At 36.1% G+C, this 21,489-nt stretch overlaps 2 protein-coding genes across 16 annotated transcripts in view; one reads left to right on the plus strand and one right to left on the minus strand.

The window, feature by feature from the left end:
* The window catches only part of LOC147837491 (uncharacterized), a 238,757-nt gene that overhangs the window by 208,137 nt on the left and 9,131 nt on the right, over nt 1-21,489 (plus strand). For 8 of the 11 annotated variants that reach the window (XM_087237718.1, XM_087237719.1, XM_087237721.1 and 5 more), the window contains one exon: nt 17,334-17,442. The exons of 2 other annotated variants lie outside the window; for them this stretch is intronic. In XM_087237718.1, coding sequence (XP_087093844.1) covers nt 17,334-17,442 — 109 coding nt within the window. Of the gene's footprint in view, nt 1-16,028; nt 16,407-17,333; nt 17,443-21,489 lie in introns of those variants that run through there. One more of the 11 variants, XR_015476961.1, reaches the window with a different exon arrangement.
* LOC100002818 (serine/threonine-protein kinase pim-2-like) lies at nt 3,648-10,334 on the minus strand. 5 transcript variants are annotated; one of them, XR_015476941.1, is made up of 10 exons: nt 10,137-10,334; nt 8,117-8,719; nt 7,338-7,517; nt 7,052-7,149; nt 6,905-6,955; nt 5,701-6,082; nt 5,441-5,617; nt 5,097-5,226; nt 4,775-5,004; nt 3,648-4,412 (listed from the first exon to the last, which is right to left on the minus strand). XR_015476941.1 is itself a non-coding variant. In XM_087237677.1 (9 exons), exons 1-9 carry the CDS (start codon nt 10,294-10,296, stop codon nt 4,995-4,997), a joined length of 1,791 nt encoding a protein of 596 aa, XP_087093803.1. In that variant the 5' UTR covers nt 10,297-10,334; the 3' UTR covers nt 3,648-4,994. The 5 variants fall into 5 exon arrangements, 2 of the variants coding, with proteins under 2 accessions (XP_087093803.1, XP_087093804.1); XR_015476940.1 differs by having other exon boundaries at nt 3,648-4,389; nt 4,489-5,004; XM_087237677.1 differs by having other exon boundaries at nt 3,648-5,004.

Consider the following 21,489-nt stretch of genomic DNA (forward strand, 5'->3'; position numbering starts at 1 on the left):
AGATGAGGTATAAGTGAATTGAGAAAACACAATTGGCTGTAGTATATGCGTGTGTGTGTGTGTGTGTGTGTGTGTGTGTGTGTGTGTGTGTGTGTGTGTGTGTGTGTGTGTGTGTGTGTGTGTGCGCGCTTTCCAGTAGTGGGTTGCGTGGGTGGGCATCTGCTGCATAAAACATGTGCCAGAATAGTTGGTGGTTCATTCCGCTGTGGCAACCCTTGATAAATAAGCGACTAAGGATAAATAATCCACCAGTGACACAAAAACACACACATTTAAACTCAATAACACATGATCCATACTTTCCCCAGCGCACATATAGAGACTATTTACGAAAAAAAGCATGGTGCAATCACAATATAATGCAAGGACGCTGGTTCGTGGAAATGTATTTTTCTCCACACCTCATAAACCTGACCCATCCACGCATTCACAGGACTGTGATACAAAAGAGCCGCTCAGGTCCTTTAGAATAGTTCTTCTAGTGCGGTACAGTGAGATCAGAGAGAGCTCAGAGTTTGCGTCCTAATGACTTTGCCTTACGAGTGACCTCTGGCAGCGGAGCTCAAATACATAAATTCTGCAAATTGTGTTGATGAATCGAGTTTGTCTGTGAAGAGCAAAGCCGGTCGATAGTGTACCGCACCATGGTCTGAATGGCGCTCAAGGCTACGTTCCTGCTCCAAATGAGAACAAGAAGCTGATAGGGTCAATACACACAGACTTTTCATTATGCACGTCGTGTCAGATGTGTGTGTGTGTGTGTGTGTGTGTCGCTACTTCTTTTTCACTTAAAGAGGCACCTCAGCCTTGTGCTATCTTCGCTCTTTTGATTCAAGAGCAAGATATTCGCGAACAAAACAACCGTCGCCAATTTTCCCTATTAGAAACCTGTGGTGAAAACAAGTCTTTGACTGAAGAAGACATCTTTGTGTCACTCAAGTAAAAAACAAACGGCAGAATTTGCAAGGTTAGCAGACCTGAAAGGAAAAAAGAGAGACCGAAATATAGTTTACTTTGTATAACTGTGCCCCTTTTTTCCTCCACATCGAAACACCAGGTTGCTTTTATCAACAATAAACTTTGGGATGGTGAACGACCCGAAAGGTTTAGGGCATGAGGAAATGTAACAGTCTTTAAGGTTAAGTTGGCTCAAAATAGACAATTCTATTTACTCGCTCTACTTGTTCCAAACTAACTAGAACAATGGTCTCAATTCCTTGAGGGCCACAGCTCTGCATAGTTCTCACACCTCCTTAATAGTCTCTAGTAGTTTTGAACACCTTGATTAGCTGGATCAGATGTGTTTGATTAGGGTTGGAGCAAAACTGTGCCGAACTGCGGCCCTCCAGGAATTGAGTTTGAGATCTGTGAGCTAGAGTTATGTTGAGCACAATAGTAGATATTTTGAAGAATGTTGGAAACTTAACTATTGACATCCAGGTTGGGCATAAAAAACTTCAAGTAATGTGGGAAACTTGATTTATTTTATCGATTAATTTCAATGTCTTACACATTAGAACACCATATACTACTTTTCTGAAATCCTAAAGACGATTTCTAACCACAGAAGAAAAAATAATGTTGATGTTATACCTAGGTGGACCATGCCAGACACATTAGGGTTTTTTGTTTTATGGAAGATTATTAGGAATTAAGAAATGAATATTAGGTGGCCTTATCTAGTATGTACTTAAACTAAAATTAATCATTTGTTAAAATGAACTTATTGTGTAAATACATGTTTTTACATTGTACTTAATGGTTGATTAAATGCCTGCATGTAACTAAATATGGAATTAATTTGTGTTATTACAGTTGGAATTACACTGTTGATTATCTCTTACACCTTCACAGGCTCATAGCCGGGGGGGATAAAAGATCCAGAATTTGTCGCATACATAAGCTCATTTGTCTTATTTTGACTGCTATGCCATCATAAATTGTTAAAATAACCATCAAAGAAGGCTTCCGATGAATGCAAACAATTATTTTTCATGAGTTCAACAACTCACTTTGCAAGAAAGCATACAATATGACGCAAATTAAGTCATCTTTCACTAGTAGCCCAACTTTTATTCTGAATTTTGGACCTTATCCCTGAAAGAAGAAAATACCAATAAAAAGATTTGAAGCACCAATAGCGGCCAATATCAAGGATAATATTAATACTAATAGCGGTATTTTTGTGATCCATAAACTTTAAAAATGTATTTTGGTGTAAAATGTATCATTATTTGATAATATTATGTTTAATAATTTTTAATTCAAATGACCAATTCTGACTAAGGAGAGTTGAATGTGATGGCCAGTTTGTTATAGGCTACAGTTTTGTTTTGTTTTTCATTTAAAACTTTAACTTTAACTTCTTTTTTTCTAATGATAAATGATGTAATAAATTTGTATTTAAAAATAAGTATTTTTTCATATTTCTTTATTTTAAAACTTTAGGAAATGTTTTTGGTACATCAAAAATTGTGGTTACGATGACCATCTGACAAGCTTTTCCAGCTAAAAATACTGCTTAAAATGTCACTAAAATGCAGTAATAAAATCTCATAATTCAATAGAAAATAAGGTGAATAACTGAAAACAAATCCACTTTATATATATATATATATATATATATATATATATATATATATATATATATATATATATATATATATATATATATATATATATATATATATATATATATATATATATATATATATATATATATATGTATATATGAGCAATATCACACTAGTAGCAGTGCGATATGGCTGTATATCGGACCTGGTGGGAGGCGTGCGTGCCTTAGAGCCCCCACCAGTGCCGATATACAGCCATATCGCATTGCTACTCGTGTGATATTGCGTTCACAGTTTGACGGCATAATTGTGTATATAAAAACAAAAGCAAACATGGAGAGTCTCAAAAACCCTTTTGTATGGGGAACTACTTTCTTCTTGATTCAAATCATAAGCTGACAGTTAAACAGCTGAGCAAGCATCTTTTAAACTTTAGATCTGTAGTGTCTGCTTTTTGCTGGCTGTATGTGAGCGGAGTAATACACAAAGGGTAAAGAGGCTGTACGGGTGCTGATATTACTTAAATATATCACGGCTATCAGCCAATCAGATTCGAGAAACAGACAGAACTGTTGTATATTTATATATATATATATATATATATATATATATATATATATATATATATATATATATATATATATATATATATATATATATATATATATTATTATATAAATATAGATATATATCTATATATATCTATATGTATATAAATCAATGCAGGCTCATTATGGATATGTACCAGGCACATGCCCTTTTTAGTCTTGGATAGAAAGTGCCCTTCCAAAATGACTTACAGTACTATGAGTTTCTTCTGTTTTTCACAAAAGAAGACATTTTGGAAAATGCTGGAAACCTGTAACTATTGACTTCCATTGTATTTCTTTTCCTACTATGGACATCAGTAGTTACAGGTTCTCAGACTTTAAAGTATCTTCTTTAGTGTTCAACAGAAGAAGAAAAAAACTCATAGGTTTGGAAGCACTTGAGTAAATAGTTTAGGGAGAACAATCTCTTCAATTGAGTAAGGAGTCATTTAGAAAAGTCACAGAAATTATTATCAGAGCTTCATTTTGATTCACATGATTTTATTTGAATTATTAACAATATATAAAAGCAATTCATTACAAAACAATTATGAACACTTAATTATAAAACAATCCCTTTCCCTTGTGACAGAACACCAGATTCATTGATGAGGTAGAAAATAGTTGAGCAGATCTTTGATGACACTTTAGAGGAGAAAACTGTGACAGCACTGGACTTCCTAATGGAGTTTTAGCATTAATTCAGTTCAATTCATCTTCATTTCTACAGCGCTTTTACAATGTGGATCGTGTCAAAGCAGCTTAACATAGAAGAAAATTGAAACTGTGTCAGTCCAGTTTTCAGAGTTGAAGTTCAGTTCAGTTCAGTTCAGTGTGGTTTAATTGTCACTGCTGAAAGTCCAAACACTAAAGAGCAAATCCATCGATGCGCAGCTCCACAAGTCCCAAACCAAGCAAGCCAGCGGCGACAGTGGCGAGGAACAAAACTTCACCAATTGACTAAAGTGAAGGAAAAAAACCTCGAGAGAAACCAGGCTCAGTTGGGCACGACCATTTCTCCTCTGGCCAAACATCTTGTGCAGAGCTGCAGTCCAGGCACCATTAATTACCATTATTGTCATTAATTACTCGCCTCATGTCCTTAGTTCAAATTCATGTTTACTTCATATTGAGAACACAAATGAAAACTTTAGATGAAATCTGAGAGCTCTCTGACCCTCAAACCGCACGTTCATAAGAGCACAGTGCACTATATGTGTGTCGCACTGCTGACGTTTAACCCAGAGGCCTGCGCGACTTCCTCTCATTTAAACAAAGCGTGGGCACATCCGAGGTAAACATCAGCAGTGCGACACATACAGCGCAGGACAGAGCTCTCATGGTTTGATGAAGTTTTCTGGGATTTAAACATTTCTTCATTCTTGTGGTTTATGGAGGATCAGAGAGTTCTCGCAGTTCATCTCAAATATTTTCACAAGTTTTCTGAAGATGATGAAAGGTGTCAGGGGTTTGGAGCTACAGCTGTCATTTTTAAGTGAAACTTCTTTCAGGCAGAAAGAAAAAGACAAAAATAATAAAACAGAAATACGACTTCAGAAGTTCTGTCCTGCACTGTATGTGTGTCACACTGCTGATGTTTAACCCAGAGGCCTGCGCGACTTCCTCTCATTTAAACAAAGCGTGGGCACATCTGAGGTAAACGTCAGCAGTGCGACACACATACACCGCAGGACAGAGCTCTCTTCAACACACGTCATGAACTGACACTAACTGTAAGGTCTTAGGGGTTTGGAATGACATGAGGGAGTAATTAATAACTTTAACAGTCTTGTGAATGTCTGGAAATGGTGCTCTCCTCCTCCTCGCTTCTTTAGTTTTTTCTAAAAATGAAGAAAAACAATCAGAAATAAGACAAAGTTATTTAAGCAGTAATATGAAAGGCTGTCAAATAAAACTCTGTGTGTTCCTCTACCTCCTCTTGTATAACTGCTTCACAGGATTTGGGGTCGTTGGATTGAACCAGCAGTGCTCTTCTACCTGGTGTAACTGTAGCCGTTTAGCTGGATTACGGATCAAACACTGGGAAATCAGGTCCACGCATGCTGAAAAGTGTCACAGAGAGTGTGAAATATGTCTGCATACTCAACATTCATGAACGTCTTTAAATCTTACAACATCAAATGTTACAAAACATCCACAATTAAGTGACTTTAATATCTACAGGTCCTGTAAGCATTATATTTAATCCATTTGACTTATGACTGACATGTTTGATTCTGTCACTGAGGCTGAGATTGTTCAGAGCTGTCTGCTTACCTGTGGATAACCTGGGGTGTATCTGAATTGCGCCAAACATTATTGACTGTCTGTTATTGAAGGCCAGTCGTCCATGCATTATTTCATACAGCATAATGCCTATTGTCCAGACGTATGCCGGGTTAGCATGGAATACACGACACCTCAAAGCCTCAGGTGGCATGCCATGTCCAGCTCCTGTAAGAGAGACATTTCCAGAATTCAGTCATTTCATGAGACAATACTGTGAGCAAAGAAACTAACACAAAATTCCAACTCACCTCGATAGTCACTTTTGTTGAAAGGCTTTTGGGTAATTGGCTGAGCACATCCAAAGTCGATCAGTTTGAGCTCTAATCGGGGTAGAGTCACCAGGATGTTTGCTGTGTGTATATCCCCATGGAAAACTCCACGCTCAGTGCAGAACATTATAGCTCGGATCAACTGACGCATTAACTGGCGTGCTTGGTTTTCCTCAATGTCCGCTGTGTCTTTGATGTACTGAAGCAAGGTCTGGCATGACTCTGCATACTCCAGAATGAGAACAAAGTTGTCCTCAACCTCAAGCCAGTTGTGTAATCTGATGATGTTTGGACATCGGGGAGCATTCATCAACCTAAGCATCATTGCCACTTCTGCAAGCACAGGTGTGGAATGACCATCCTAGAAAGAAAACAGATTTCAAAGACATTACCAAAGCAGAATGGCACAAAGTACAGTAACACAAACTTCACTATGTGAATAATCACTAAGCTTCATGTTCTGACACATTTTTGCTTGCATTTGAGCATTCAGTCATGCAGTTTAAGCTAAAAGAGGACTCTACATGTGTGTGTGTTCTGTCCGTCTCTGAGGCTGAGCACATGCACACAACAGCACAAGAGCTCTTTAGCACTTCTGAATGACTCGTATACACTCGAATAAATCAAGCACATCCCATGCTGCAAAAGTCCCGCTACATGATTTCCCTGATTTCCAGCTTTGTGTAGAAATGAATGCAGACTGCTTTACTAGGGGCCGGGATATGAATCAATGATCATTTTAACCTCCAATAATTCATTCATTCATTTTCTTGTCAGCTTAGTCCCTTTATTAATCCGGGGTTGTCACAGCGGAATGAACCGCCAACTTATCCAGCAAGTTTTTACGCAGCGGATGCCCTTCCAGCCACAACCCATCTCTGGGAAAAAACCTCCATTAATGAATTTTAATTAATTCCACAGCCCGACATTCATGTGTTCAAAACTTGTCTCTGGGTTTATTTCTTCTGCTGAACACAAAAGAAGATATTTTGAAGAATGTTGAAAACCAATAAGCATTGACCTCAAAAGTATTTTCTTTTTCTACAATAGAGGTCAGTGGCTACCTGTTTCCAACATATCTGCTTTTGAGTTCAGTTTAAAGTGGTCCAGACAGGTACGGGACAAGTGAAGGATGAGTAAACGCTCAGCACATTTTCACTGTTGTGTGAATAAATCAACTTACAACGTCCAGATAACGGTCCTGTTGACTCTTCACCATGCACTTCAGGGCAACCTGTGGAAAAACAAATTAAATTAAAGCCAACAAATTATTTATATTTATTAATCAGGAGGAAAATGTTGACTGAATTTTAAAAAAGAAGTTCTCTACCTTTACTCTTTTACTGCGTTTGTGAGATGCCACATACACCTGGCCAAAAGCTCCTTCTCCAATCAGGTCTCCGACTTCAAACTGAGTCAGATCGAGTCCTGAAAAACAGAAAAAAGCAAGGAGATTTACTTTATATTGTCTGGTATGAAGCGGATCAAATATATGACTCCTGTCCTTTTAATCTGGACCTAATGCAATGATCTAAAAGCAGTAACTTCTATCAGAAATGCAGGAGTAAATTGATTAATAATCTATATTAATTATGAATTACAGAATGATGACTTACCAGGAGTGAGCCCAGAAGCCTCCTCAGGACCCTGGCCTGGCAGACATACTGACTCAAGGTCTGGCTCTGACTCTGGCTCAGGCTGTGGCGTAAAATGCAGGAAAGGGAGCTTTGCAGCCTTCCATGCTCTCTTAAAGAAAGCAGAGACTCTTTTCCCTTTCCTTCCTTTCTTGGGGTTTTCTAAAATGAAGAAAACAAACAGAAACATCTTCATGAACAAAGCTGCAGCTACAGTGCTCAGAACATTCATATATGCCAGGGGTGGCCAACCCTGTTCCTGGAGAGCCACCTTCCTGCAGATTTCAGTTGCTCCCCATAATAAACACACCTGAACCAATTAATTAGGACCTGAACACCACGTGATAATTACAGGCAGGTGTGTTTGGTGGCTCTCCAGGAACAGGGTTGGTCACCCCTGATATATGCTTTACATTTATCCATTTCTCAGTGAATATGGGTAATATATAGTAATATATATTGATGCATTTGAACAAAACTGATTTAGTAAACAGATTTATTTATTAAAAGAATATTTTAGTCACAGAACATTTTTAGAAATGGAAAGATATTAGAATATAGAATATTGTAAAGCATCCTATAGAACATATGAATTTAAATGAGAGATTTGTGGGGGTGTACTCATATATGTTTAGCACTGTAATAATTAATACACAACCAACAGTACAACAAATGACACTGTCTGATTTAGAAACTAAAAACAACAAAGAGTAAAAATAACAGATGGCAAAATAAAATGAAACAAATTCAGGATGACTCACCATCAGTCCCATCAATTTTAGAGGGGTCTTGAACAGACGGAGGCGACTCAGGACTGACCGAATCTGCATCCGTCATTTTCTTAATATTGGAGGGGCCTGGAACACTCGACGGCTGAGGATCTTCACAGACCTGGACTGGCGGACGCATCTGCTCAGGGTCAACATGATCTGCGATGGTCGTTGACTGGATCCTGGATGGTCCTGGAACAGCCAATGACTCAAGACTGTCGCAGACCTGGACTGGCGGACGCTTCTGCTCAGTGTCAACATGACCTGTGAGGGCCGTTGAGGACTCAGGACGAGCCCGATCTGCATTCGGCACATCTGCTGTTTGCTTGATCCTGGAGGGGCCCGGAACACTCAACGGCTGAGGTTCTTCACAGACCTGGCCTGGCAGCAACACCGGCTCAGGGTCTGCATGTGCTGCGACGGTCCTGGAGGGACCTGGAACAGGCAGGTGCTCGAAATAGTCGTTATCTGACTGTGGTTCAAAGGGAACCACTCTGCTCTGGTCACAGCTAAGGAAAGGGCGCTTTGCAGCCTTCCATACTCTCTTAAAGAAAGCAGAGACTTTTTTCCCTTTCCTCCTTTTCTCTGGGTTTTCTGAAGTAAAGGAAATGAACAGGGAAATATTAGAAAACTCTTTAACCACAAGTTTAAAATAGACAAACTGCTGAAAATAAGACATATAAAAGACAATCACACAAAAGAAACATCAACAATAAATGTACAATTATAATAAAAAAATGTTTGAAAACGACAATAATTAATTGGAATTGCAAATCATTTCTATGACGTAAAATGACAAATACAACCTGACAAATAGTCGGTAAGTCATCCATTTTAGACATTAGGAAAAATCCTATAAGCAACTGTTTTGCAAAAATAAACATTTCACTCCTGCTCACACGAAATGCAAACCATTATAATAACTCATTTTTGAGTCAAAATTCTGATTTATAGAATATTTTATTATAGTTTTAGTTTGAGCTATTAACAATCACCATCACAATGTTTAATCAAATTTATGAAGCCTTTTATTTTTTTGTCAGTGGGTGCCACATCTACATCGATGTTTTTCAATCAAGCACCACTTCTCCACCACAAAAAAATAATAAAAACAAAATCCATATTTTTGCAGCTTTCCATTAGCAATCGTCAAACTCAAAGTGAACAATTTCTCACGCTCTGGATCTTCAGTTATGAAATCTGTGAGTAAATTATAACTTAAAACATTTAGCAATCAGTCTTAGAATTTCAAATGAAAAGAGAAGTCTGGCTCCAGAACTTCAGTTAGAGAAACAGAGCTATACACATTTATTATTATGGAGGTAAAATTGGGTTTATATTTGTTAATTTAACTGTCTCCATGTTGTTTACCATGCTAATTTGAATACTGAGTGTGAAATAGCATGTAAGACTTTAAATCAGAGTTACAACTAATTAATTGACTGTAAACAATGTTGTAGAATGATAGTAATTTGGCTGTTAATATGATTTTCCCATTTAGAATTTGAAACAATATTTCTGTTATTATATTTTTAAGAAGAAAGTCAGAATGTGTGAATATAAAACCAACTTTCCCTCAATTGTATTAATTTATCCCTGCTTTAACAAATAAAAGCCTTAAATATAATATTCTCACTCAGTTTGCTCAAATATAACAAATATTCCTCCACACCATGAAAAACTAAGAAAATTACTGCGCAGGTCTACACATAAAGTTTAAATTAAAGTAATATTAGAATGTTTTTTGTATCAGTAACGTTAGCGAGGCACAATTTCTGTTGAGTGGAAAGGAGAAACTTTAAAGCCAGAATGTCAATACATAAAATGGCAGCAGGCCTCAATCCCAAAGTCAGAAAATATACAATATACACGAAATCATTACAATCACGAGAGGTTGAATATTTGCCTCTTAAGTCGGTAAGCTTCGTTATATGGCGATATATTATTATTATTATAGTTTTTATTAAATAATAGGTGGGGAATACACCGTTTTTGTAAACTCTCATCTCACCTGTTGGGCTTCTCGTCGTGGTACAAGGTGTAGGAGAAGCCATCGTGTCACTCTGATGATTATTGTTGACAAAGTCAGTCGTGATCTTTTTAACTCGATGAAAAAACACAGTTGACTTATTATTTTCCATTTGAGACGCAAAACAAGTCGCTAAAGTCATTAAATCACTGTTCACTGTACTCGTTCGTTTGTCACTCTGAGGAATTCTGTCGGCTATGACGTAACGGTATTCTTCTCGTTCTATTTATTCGTCATGAGATTGCTTCTTCCAGACACTTACAGCTTCAAGATATTATTTGTTACTATGAAGGTAAAACTGATATATCAGAGAACCACATTAATAACTTTTTTATTTTGTATGGAAAATATTTTATTCACAAACAAAAATTCTCCAATTCGCAGCCTTCTTTTTCACATTTTTTAATTGAAATTGATGTTTTTATTAGCTAAATCTCTTAGACTAGTTAATAACAAGAAAAGTGATATATTCTTGGATTATTATGATAAATATTTTTGAAATATCAAGGATACATAAATCCTTGTTTCCTCTTGCTGTATCTGAGTTATGTATCTGTTTAAATAAATGTTTTTCTCTCTTTTGTTTTTCTTTTAATTAATTAAATTAATTATATATATATATATATATATATATATATATATATATATATATATATATATATATATATATATATATATATATATATATATATATATATATATATATATATATATACTTATATTATTTATCCTGATCTGTTATTATAATTGTTTTTGTGCAAAATTGGATTTTGTATCTTTGTTATTGAAGTCAGTAAAAAATAAAAAAATAAATAAAACAAATTTGTCATCAGTGAGGTGATATTTTACTAAAGCATATAAACATGTATTAAAGTTGTTTATCACAGTCAATATTAAGTGGACATTAGTGTTTTAAACATAAAAGATTGAATAAGAAATATGAAGGGTTGGGCTAAAATTGTCCATAAATTATCAGTCCACAAGAGAAAGAAAAAATGTATTAGGATTTACTGGACAAATAACAAACTGGTAGGCACAAATAACCTCACTAGTCAGAAATTGGCCATCTGAATAATAAATAATAATATCTGAACAATAATAACATCTGAATAATAAATCATCTGAATAATAATAATTAGAATAATGTCCTTCCCTTTTTATGCCTCTCTTGTAAATTAGTAAAATTCTTCTTTGACATAAAACATAATCGCTAAAATATTATCATTGTCAGTGGATTTTACTTATTATATAAAACATTATTTAAAACGTATTGATTTATGGAGGCTTTTGGTGCTGGAAACTTTCTTGTTTCTCGTTTTGTTAAACAATTCACGTCGCGTCATGGTTAAAAAATAGTACCACAATGAAAAGTCAAATCCGGTCCACTTAAACCTGAACGACTTTATGACGTTGTAGTCACCTGTAAACCACAATTAATACATTATTTGAGGATGCAATAGTGTTACAATTAAGCAAACTATTTATTGTGCATATAGTAACAGATTTACATCACTGTTAAACAGACACATCTAATAAGAATAAATAAAAAAAAACAACAACACAGAAATATAGACAACACAAGTGAAATTTTATTTTAGAGTCTTTATTTCTACTATCCTCCAGCTCTTCCTGGAAGGTGCTCGCTGTGTTCCTCCATTGCTGCATCTTTTTCTGTGCCTGTAGCATCTGGACTCCATCACTTCACAGCATCTGAGGGGAAGAATATGATTTTGTGTGATCCTAACAACTAAAAACTTACAACAGACCAAGACTTTTTGTCATGTTTCATGAATGCACAGTAATGTGCAGAGCAGGGCCGTGGACAGGGGGGTGGCCTGGTGGCTAGAGCCACTGCCCCTCTGCCCCTATTGGCAGAGGTGCCCCTTTCAGCCTGTAAATAAATAACATTTTTCTGTTGTTGGAACACTTTGTTGACAAAAAAAATTCTCAAAAAACAATGCCTTTACAAAAAAGAAGACAGAGACAGAGAGAGAAAGAACGAAGGAAGGCTAATAAAGGTAGTTTAACACTGAAAACATGGATTCAAAGCTCCAGCAGGTAAATCATCATATAGAACATTCAGCTGTGCTTGTCTAATTAAGTAGGCCTATATTTTCCATAATAATCACTATAATCACAGGCTACAGCAAATAATTTTATTAAAACCATGTCAATAGTAAGCCTATAAATAGTAAAAAAAATGCAATTTTAATATTAAGTTTATTTTATTTAGTTTATATTAAGTTAATATAAATTTATGGTGTATAATATTAAATTAAACGGGTAATATTTATTTTTCCATTGAAGATGAGGAAGAAGCAGGTTCAAAAAGTGAGGGAGAGACCACTGAGCATGAGCTAAATCAGACAGGTACAGGTAAGACTTTTAATCTGGAAGGGATATGCTAGAGTGTCATATAAGATAGAAGGACATTTAAATAATTTAAATATTGTAAATGCTTTGTTATTCATTCTAAGATGAAACTGCTTCAGAGTCAACTCAGCAAAGTAAAGGTGATGGAGAGAGAAAATGTTCAGATTGTCCATCCAACAGTAAATAGTTTCTGTTATTATCGGCAATGTGTAAATGTGAATCACATATATGTAAGATGAGCTTATCAAGATCTTTCAGGACAAAAAAAAGTTTTGTTGTTAAAGGTACAGGTAAATATAAAATGTAAAATGGTAAATAGTTCTGAAATTATTACAATGTACTGTTTTTTTTTTTCTTTTAATTGTACTTTTACAACATCTAGAAAATTTGTATAAGCAAGAACCCACCCACTTAGTGCCCCTTTTTTTGGTTTAGGCCCCTGCCCCTCAAAATGTCTGTGCACGGCCCTGATATGTACCCCTTTATATATTTCTGGAGAGCGCCAAAAACGTCCAAGGAGCTACGTTTTTTTCAGTGTTTGTTTTTGCAAATCCACCAGAGGCCGCTGTGGCCTTTTTTGGAGATCTCAAAGTTCTCTCGCACCTGCTCTTCTCTTAAATCCACCAGAGGCTGCTGTCGACTGACTGACTGACTTACTGACTGACCGATACCACCAACCCTTCTTTCTCTAAACCCAATCGACAGTGTTTTCAAAAGCAATCGAGATAAAGAAAAGCCCTCGCAGCTGCCTGATTTTACCACGTTTTCAGATTTTACCACATTCTCACTCTTATTATTTACTTGTTTATTTTATTATTGCCTTTTGTTTTTTGTTTTACCTGATTCCTGGAACCGTTCTTTGCCTGAATCAAATCCCATCATTGCAATCAACTCCACTCTGCGTCTCAAGTCCTTTAACGAAACCTTCAAACCTTTATGAGCTTCTTCTGTTGTGCACAAAGTTAAAAATGTGTAACCATTGATTTCTATTTGTGTTTTCTACTATGGAAGTCAATAAATACAAGTTTCCAGCTTTCCTCAAAGTATCTTCTTTTGTGTTCAATAGAAGAATCTCATAAAGGTTTGGAGGGTGAATACTGTAAATGCTGAGTAAATTTTCATTTTTGGGTGAACTACCCCCTTTAATTGTCTGTTAATTGTCTGCACCGTCTTTCTCCAACACACAAACACACACACACACTCACACACACACTTAGCGTCAGACAGTCATGTGGGATGTTCAAGGAGCTGTGAGTGCTATCCTGTTTACACTCTCTGGGAGGGGACCCCGAGCACCTGGTAATTAAAATTGCTAATCATGCACAATTACCCATCCAGACTCCCCACTCGGAAAGTGGCCTCTCACACTCTCTGCAAGTGTGGGGTAAAGGGGGAAGAATGTTAGTCATCTTTTGATTAGCGTTGTGTGGCTCTCACCACAGTTTTGTCTTGCGGGGCAGCCACCGCGAAGTCATCCACAAAAGAGAGACGAACATCTGCTGGAGGTTGTCCGATGTTGCCAACAGCACCATGCAGGCCAGGTGCAGATTTTACTGAGAGAGAGCTCATTTTAGGGGAAAGAGGCACACGGCGGCGCCCTCTCAGGGCAAACATCCCTGCTCTGTCACCTGGTTCTTTGTGCCGCAGCAGCTGAGCGTGCAGGATCCACAGCTGCTTCCAGCTCCAGTCCCCGTCTTCTGTTTGTTTTCCCTCCAAAACCACTCACCTGCTTTAAGTTGCTCACCTCAGGGCCTGTTCGTAACGGAAACCATCATTTGATCAGTAAACATCTCTTCTGCTCACCATATGCTGCATGACAACATCAGCAAATACATTCTAGCCGTGGAAAATGTTAATTGATATTAATTAGCTTTATGAAGACGTTAAAAATCATCTTTTTAAGATCTTAGAGCATCCTAATTTGTTTATATATTTTTTTATTTTCTGCGTTGAATCCATGTATTTTATTGTTTGATTTCTCTGTTGTTGTAGCACTTTGGCCATTAGAAAATAAAATTAAAATTATTATTATTAATTGCTTTATTTATTTAGGTTCAAAGACGATGTGTCCTATTTTGGTGTTTGCAACTAATTTAACTGGAAATAATTTTGTAATTAGCAAGAAAATAGAATTAAAGTGTGTAATAAAGTGTGTAAATAAAAATGAGAGATGTAATGTTCTATTATTATTTTTGAATAAAATCTAATTATGCAAATATTAAGCAGTTTATTTATTTTAAGAATATGTTATCAAATAAATATGTAAGCTAATATTGATTGTATTTACGTAAAATCATAAATTCCTGCAAAAGAGAGTGGCTTATAGACGTTCCTTTGGTGCATTTCTCACAACACTATTTGCACAACAGTCAATGCATTTCTCAAAACAGTTTTTTGTGCACATCATAGTAGCAGTTTCTCATTCCTCTCAACAAATTGCAAATGCTTTTGGACGTGCATAAATTGCAGTCATGTAAGTCAAAATTAACTAAACTTGTGAATGCTGAATAGTCATTCCATATAAAACAGTCCTCATTTCATTACTTGAGTCATTACATACAAAAATGTTAAACTAATTGCCAAAATCTGTCAAGCAAATTTTATTTTAAAAAGTTTTTTAAAAATTCTTGAAAATATCTTCTAAATTTAACAATTTCATGAATGATTTACAGGCCTGTGTATGTAGGTTCAGTTCCAATATGTCCTGCAATATTGTTTACGGTTGTGCACAGCTCTACCCAAAGGAATGTTTGTGGTAAATAAGGGTGTATTTATTCTTTTGCACAATGCTGTGAATAAATTAGAATTGCAAAGAGCATTTGCAGTAAAAATTTGAAAAATACATATTCAGTGTATTGTACTCAGATACCTCACTAAATGCAGAGATGTCTAACTTTACTGTAGTTTTCAACTGTCATAATGAAAACATGACAAACCATTTGACTATCTTGTTCATAAACAATGGTGTCAGGACTTTTCATCTTGATGACACTGACACTTTCATTGACATAAATACTTGCTTTTGAGAAATGAGCTATCCATTTTGAGCAAGTGACAGGCTCACGTGTATTAGCTTACATAGCCTAGATAGACAGACAGACAGATACAGTAGATTAGATAGATAGATAGATAGATAGATAGATAGATAGATAGATAGATAGATAGATAGATAGATAGATAGATAGATAGATAGATAGATAGATAGATTGATTGATTGATTGATTGATTGATTGATTGATTGATTAAGTTTTATTGCTTTGAGAACACTTTTTCATCTTTAATGCAAAAAAATGGTAAGGACTAGCTCAATTCTGGGTACAAGTTTGCCCCCAAAATAGGCCTATGTTTAAATAGAAACACACACATACAAACACAAAATGTATCCATATAAATGTGTTAAAAATTAACACCGTTTAAAAACCTCATCAACCTTTCGTTCCGGCGTCTTTTGATGGCCTTTAATAAGAGGGTTAAAGCTTCCAAACTCCACCCGGTTTATAGGGCCAGTCTGCGGAGTAATTAGCGAGGCTGGTTGGGGAGGGCTGAGGAAAACAATCGCCCCTGCTGTCTGCTCAAGTTCGGGCCTGCTGAACTGACTTAATTGGCCGTGTAATAATGTCGACCTGAGGAGAGCTTGCGTGAAAGGGCTGTCCCGGTTCCCACAAACCCCGGGCCAGCGCCAATCCAACCCCGCGCTGAAAGACTGACGGGAAGAAAAGCGACACCGCACAATGAAAGGCCTCGGCCGGGCGGGTGAAGGATTTCTCCGTCTAATTAGACGCGCCCTGTTTCCAGAGCCACACACCGCCCAGCGGGCCTGCTGCGCCTGGCCATGCGGAGCTCCGCGGGTAGCCGAGCTTAGACCGGCCGCTGATTAGGGTATTGTTCCCCTGTTTATCATCGGGGACGTTAATTACTCCGACGAATGATCGTTATTAATGAATTTCAATTGGACGTTGTTTCACTCGTATTAGACTTTAATGCGTAAAATCGAAGGTGCGACATTTGGGAAGCCCTTTGCTTCTGTTAGTAATTACAGGACTGGTTTATTAACAACAAACAAAACCAACTGATAATTTTGATTAACCAAACTGGTACAAGAGTAAAATTAGAGGCAGAATGTATATTTGTATGCGTGTATGTATGTGCGTTTGTGTATTTTATTAGTTTAAATCAAATGCATAGCCTAATATTATTGTGAAAGTGGTGTAGCCTGATACATTTAAAAAAAAAAACATCGCATTTGTAAATTACACATAGGTTATCTTTGTTAAAACGATGGCGTAATAAAACCATGGTTCATTTGTTATTACCATTGTTTTATAACATCAAGAAGTATTTAATGTCCACTGTCTGATTATGGATGAGTCTTCATAATTCAAAAACCCTACACCTGGCATGATGGTTGTTCATTTAGGAAATGAAGCATATGGTTTTACTACAAATAAAACAAACAATAAAATGACTGTTAGTACAATTTTACAATATTTTAATGTTTTATTTTTGCTAATAACTACTGCTAACAATCGCTATAATATCATGGTTTGTTGTAAAACTGAGGTTATTCACAAAGTGATCATGCCCAAAATTTGGGTTTAATTTTTGGAGCATTTTCATAAGGTTCATAAGACGATGAAAAATAAGAAGATAAAATGTGGATGAATAAATTAAATTCTGCAGTTACACCATCCTCTTGTCCTGTAGGCTTATTAAAGTGGCAAGCAATATTGTCAGCATTTCTTTTATATGTAAAATAATCCTGTTGAAAGATAACAACAAAGGTTTCTTGTCTTCCTGCTGGTGTAGACATCTCTCATGCTGGAGCAGAGCGTCCTCCACTGGCTGCGCTGGAAAACAAATGCAGACTGGAGGAGAAGCCGCCTGTTAGTTCAATCATTTGTCAGATCAATAACAGGTAATTATGTGTTATAATGCAGCTTGTGGAGGCCTGTGTTTCTCCCAGGTGCATATACAACACTGTCAACACAAACTGCTGCTATAGACAGCTTTAAATAACAGCGCCTGTCAAAAATGAATCCATTTTATTAGGACTTTGAAAGAAATGATTATAATCTGAAAATGCCATTCAACTAAAAGAGCCAGAGCTACCTGTTGTGTTTATTCCTAACGCTCCTCCTGCTGGGTTTCATTTCTATATTGGTCTTTAGAAGCACTTATTTTTACCCTTTAATTTGATCAATATAATAAAGCAAGTTCCTCTTTTGATATTCAATCTTCCTAAGTCTGCTTATGCAAATAGTGGCTTTCAAATCAAGATAGCTTTCAACTTGATCCGTTCTTCTTTTTGAAAGTGATGTCTGTAATCCTCTAATATAATTTAGCACAAAACATGCATGCATGCATCACTTCATCAGAAGAGAAGCTTCTGGACACTCTTTAGAGCAGGGCACTAAATGAAGGCGTATTCAGCAAAATAAGGTCTTTGATAAAGCAGTTTAAAGGTGATAAACTGGTCTCTGCTTAAAAAAAAACATCTTTGCATAAATGAATATTGTAGCATGTTCATTTACTTTGAAGACTAAGGTCCGGTTTTAAGTGCTGTTAGTCTTGGGTCTTCCAAACAAACTGAAAAACAAATGCAACATGAACCAAATAAAGCAGGGGTGCAACTTTTTCATATGAAGGGCCAAAAACTAAATATCATTGAGAGCCGTGGGCTGAAGGTAAATATACCAAACTATATTACATTAAAGTCTCCATAGGTTATTTTCTCAGTCATTTCACAATATTTAAACAATAAATAAAAAGCAATATTTTAAATCGTATTAACTAATGCACTGTAAATTTTTAAATTATAGTACATTAGAATAAAAATATAATCACATTTGCATTGCTTTGTTCTCCATCTGTCAACTGACCGTATTTACAGTGCTCAGCATAATTGAGTACACCCCATTTTGAAAATAAATAGTTTGATCCATTTCTCAGTGAATATAGGCAATGTATTTTGGTGCATTGAAACAAAACAGATTTATTAAACAGATATATATTTTTTTAAATTATTTTAGTCATCAAACATATTTAGAAATTGAAACATAATGTTAGATAAGCTCCAGATTTGACTTCAGTACTGACTAATCTAATGTATATGCACACATATTGTATAGTTTCCTATTAAAAATATGAATTTAAAAGAGAGAATTGTGAGGGGTGTACTTATATATGCTGAGCACTGTATATTTTTAAAAAATTGGATTTAATTGCAACATTTAATTGAAATGTTTTATTTCAAAATACTATATACGGCTACATTAAATTAGAAGTGACCATACCCAACCCCATCATTCTCCCTCTCTTCTAAGATGGCCTTCTTCGTTTATTCTTTTTCTTTTTGGCTTAGTCCCTTTATTAATCAGGAGTTGCCACAGTGAAATGAACCGCCAACTTACCCAGCATATGTTTTATGCAACGTATGCCCTTCCAGCCGCAAGCCAACATTGTAAAACACCCCCATACACTCCTGGATTCACACACATACACTACAGCCAATTTAGTTTTAGTTTTAATTTTCAATTCACCTAGCGCATGTCTTTGGACTATGGGAGAAACCTATACCTGCATAACATAGTGAGAACATGCAAACACCATACAGAAATACCTATTGCCCCAGCCTGGACTTGAAGCAGCAACCTTCTTGCTGTGAGGCGACAGTGCTAACCACTGAGCCACCATGTCACCCCCTTCCAAAGTTCTAAACTGATAAATATATCATCACATGTATACGCACACATACAAACAAAAGTGTTCAGCCCAGCACACAGCATTTCTGTTGCAAAATATAGATCTTTTAAAAAATATTTATTGGGTTTTGTACACTTTAAGAAATGCTGGGTTATTAAAACCCATATTGGAAAAATATGGACTAACCAAAACATTGGGTTAAATTCATTCATTTATTTTTCTTTGGCCTAGTCCCTTTATTCATCAGGTTTCACCACAGAGGAATGAACCGCCAATTTATCCAGCATATGTTTTACACAGCGAATGCCCTTCCAACTGCAACCCAGTGTTGGGAAACACATACACTCTTACAATCACACACATACTCATACACTACGGCCAATTAAGTTTATTCAATTCACCTATTCCGTATGTCTTTAGACTGTAGGGGAAACCGGAGCACCCGAAGAATATGCAAACTCCACAAAGAAATGCCAACTGACCCAGCCGAGGCTCGAACCAGCGACCTGGGAGGCGATTGTGCTACTTACTGCACCACCGTGACGCCCTAAATTTGGTCCTATAATTAAAATTTTTAAAAAGTTAACCCACAAGTTGTTATACTGCAGATTTTACGTGAAATAATCAAGCACTTTTTAGAGTGCATCTCTGGTCTTTAAAGTGACCAGAACTTAATATATTGTTAGCTGTTTATCTATATGCTTCAAATTGAATCAAATACAGCGTCTGTGGTGGAAACTACTAATTTATTTACTTGAAAAAGTAATCTGATTACATAACTTACATTATTTGTAATTTATTACCCCAACAACATTAATCGCTATTAATTTTGAAAGACTTATCATGAGATGAAGAAAACAACATATTTAATGGAAATAAGGTCATTTTTTGGGGTCCAAAAGAACAGAGACAGAGTAGGCTTCCTCTTTTATTGAACACAAAAGATAATTTGAAGAATGATTGTAGCTGGTAGCCATTGAAATTTATAGTTGGAAACAAATGCAATAGGTGTCTATGGCTATGGGTTTACAATATTCTTCGATATATCTTCTTTTGTGTTCAACAGAAGTGACTCGATTAGGTTTGGAACAAGTGGAGGATGAGTAAATGATAACAGAATTTAGTGTTGGGTGAACAACCCCTTTTAACTGTCGTTGTCTTTATTTGTTCTGCTTAACTATAGCATCAGTAAGCTTGTTCAGCATCTCCATCAGTGTGCTTCAAAATTAACGAGAGAATCTGGAAACACCATCAAACGAAATTTCAGTGCAATTTATTCTTTTATAATAAGAGGTTAAGAGGGGACAGTTTGACGCCTCGCTCGCTTTTTCTCTCTGCTCTCTGCTGCATTCATTGCTTAAGGTCAGTGCTGGAGTCAGGCGTGAGGTTAAGACTGTGATGGCGAGGTCAGCATCTTCTCTGTAGTTTGACAGGCGTTCTGCCATGGAGAGGTAGAGGTGAAGATGGGGCGAGAGGAACGGGCCTGTTGCATGTAACCTGACATTTTTTTTAAATAGGCACAAAGCATACTTTCACAGTCCTTGACTTCCTTTGCATTTAAAGCATTCTTAGTGTGTAAATGTACTAATGGCCTCATTCGGTGCCTTATATTTGCATTGTTATATTTGTGTGTGTGTGTGTGTGTGTGTGTGTGTGTGTGTGTGTGTGTGTGTGTGTGTGTGTGTGTGTGTGTGTGTGTGTGTGTGTGTGTGTGTGTGTGTGTGTGTGTGTGTGTGTGTGTGTGTGTGTGTGTGTGTGAGTGTACAGTTGAAGTCAGAATTATTAGCCTCTCTTTGAATTTTTTTTCCTTTTTAAATATTTCCCAAATGATGTTTAACAGAGCAAGGACATTTTTATAGTATGGAAAAAGTCTTATTTATTTTATTTTGACTAAAATAAAAGCAGTTTTTACATTTTTTAAACACCCTTTTAAGGTTAAAATTATTAGCCCCTTTAAGCTATATTTATTTTTGATAGTCTACAGAACAAACCATCGTTATGCAATAACTTGCCTAATTACCCTAACCTGCCTAGTTAACCTAATTAACCTAGTTAAGTCTTTAAATGTCACTTTAAGCTGTATAGAAGTGTCTTCAAAAAATATCTAGTAAAATATTATTTACTGTCATCATGACAAAGATAAAATAAATCAGTTATAAGAAATGAGTTATTAAAACTATTATAACTGTATATACAGTTAAAGTCAGATTTTAAATATTTCCCAAACGATGTTTAACAGAGCAAGGAATTTTTTACTGTA

Source organism: Danio rerio, chromosome 1 (assembly GCF_052040795.2).
Source record: "Danio rerio strain M-AB ecotype USA chromosome 1, GRCz13ab, whole genome shotgun sequence".
NCBI lineage: Eukaryota > Metazoa > Chordata > Actinopteri > Cypriniformes > Danionidae > Danio > Danio rerio.

Bases quoted from the DNA above. Each gene is read 5' to 3' on its own strand.
- LOC100002818 (XM_087237677.1), bottom strand. From the start codon at position 10,296: ATGACTTTAGCGACTTGTTTTGCGTCTCAAATGGAAAATAATAAGTCA. The intron at 7,150-7,337 runs GTAAGTCATCAT...TCTGTTTTTCAG, and splicing joins GGCTTCTGGGCTCACTCCTG to GACTCGATCTGACTCAGTTT. The intron at 5,227-5,440 runs GTAAGCAGACAG...GACACTTTTCAG, and splicing joins ACACCCCAGGTTATCCACAG to CATGCGTGGACCTGATTTCC.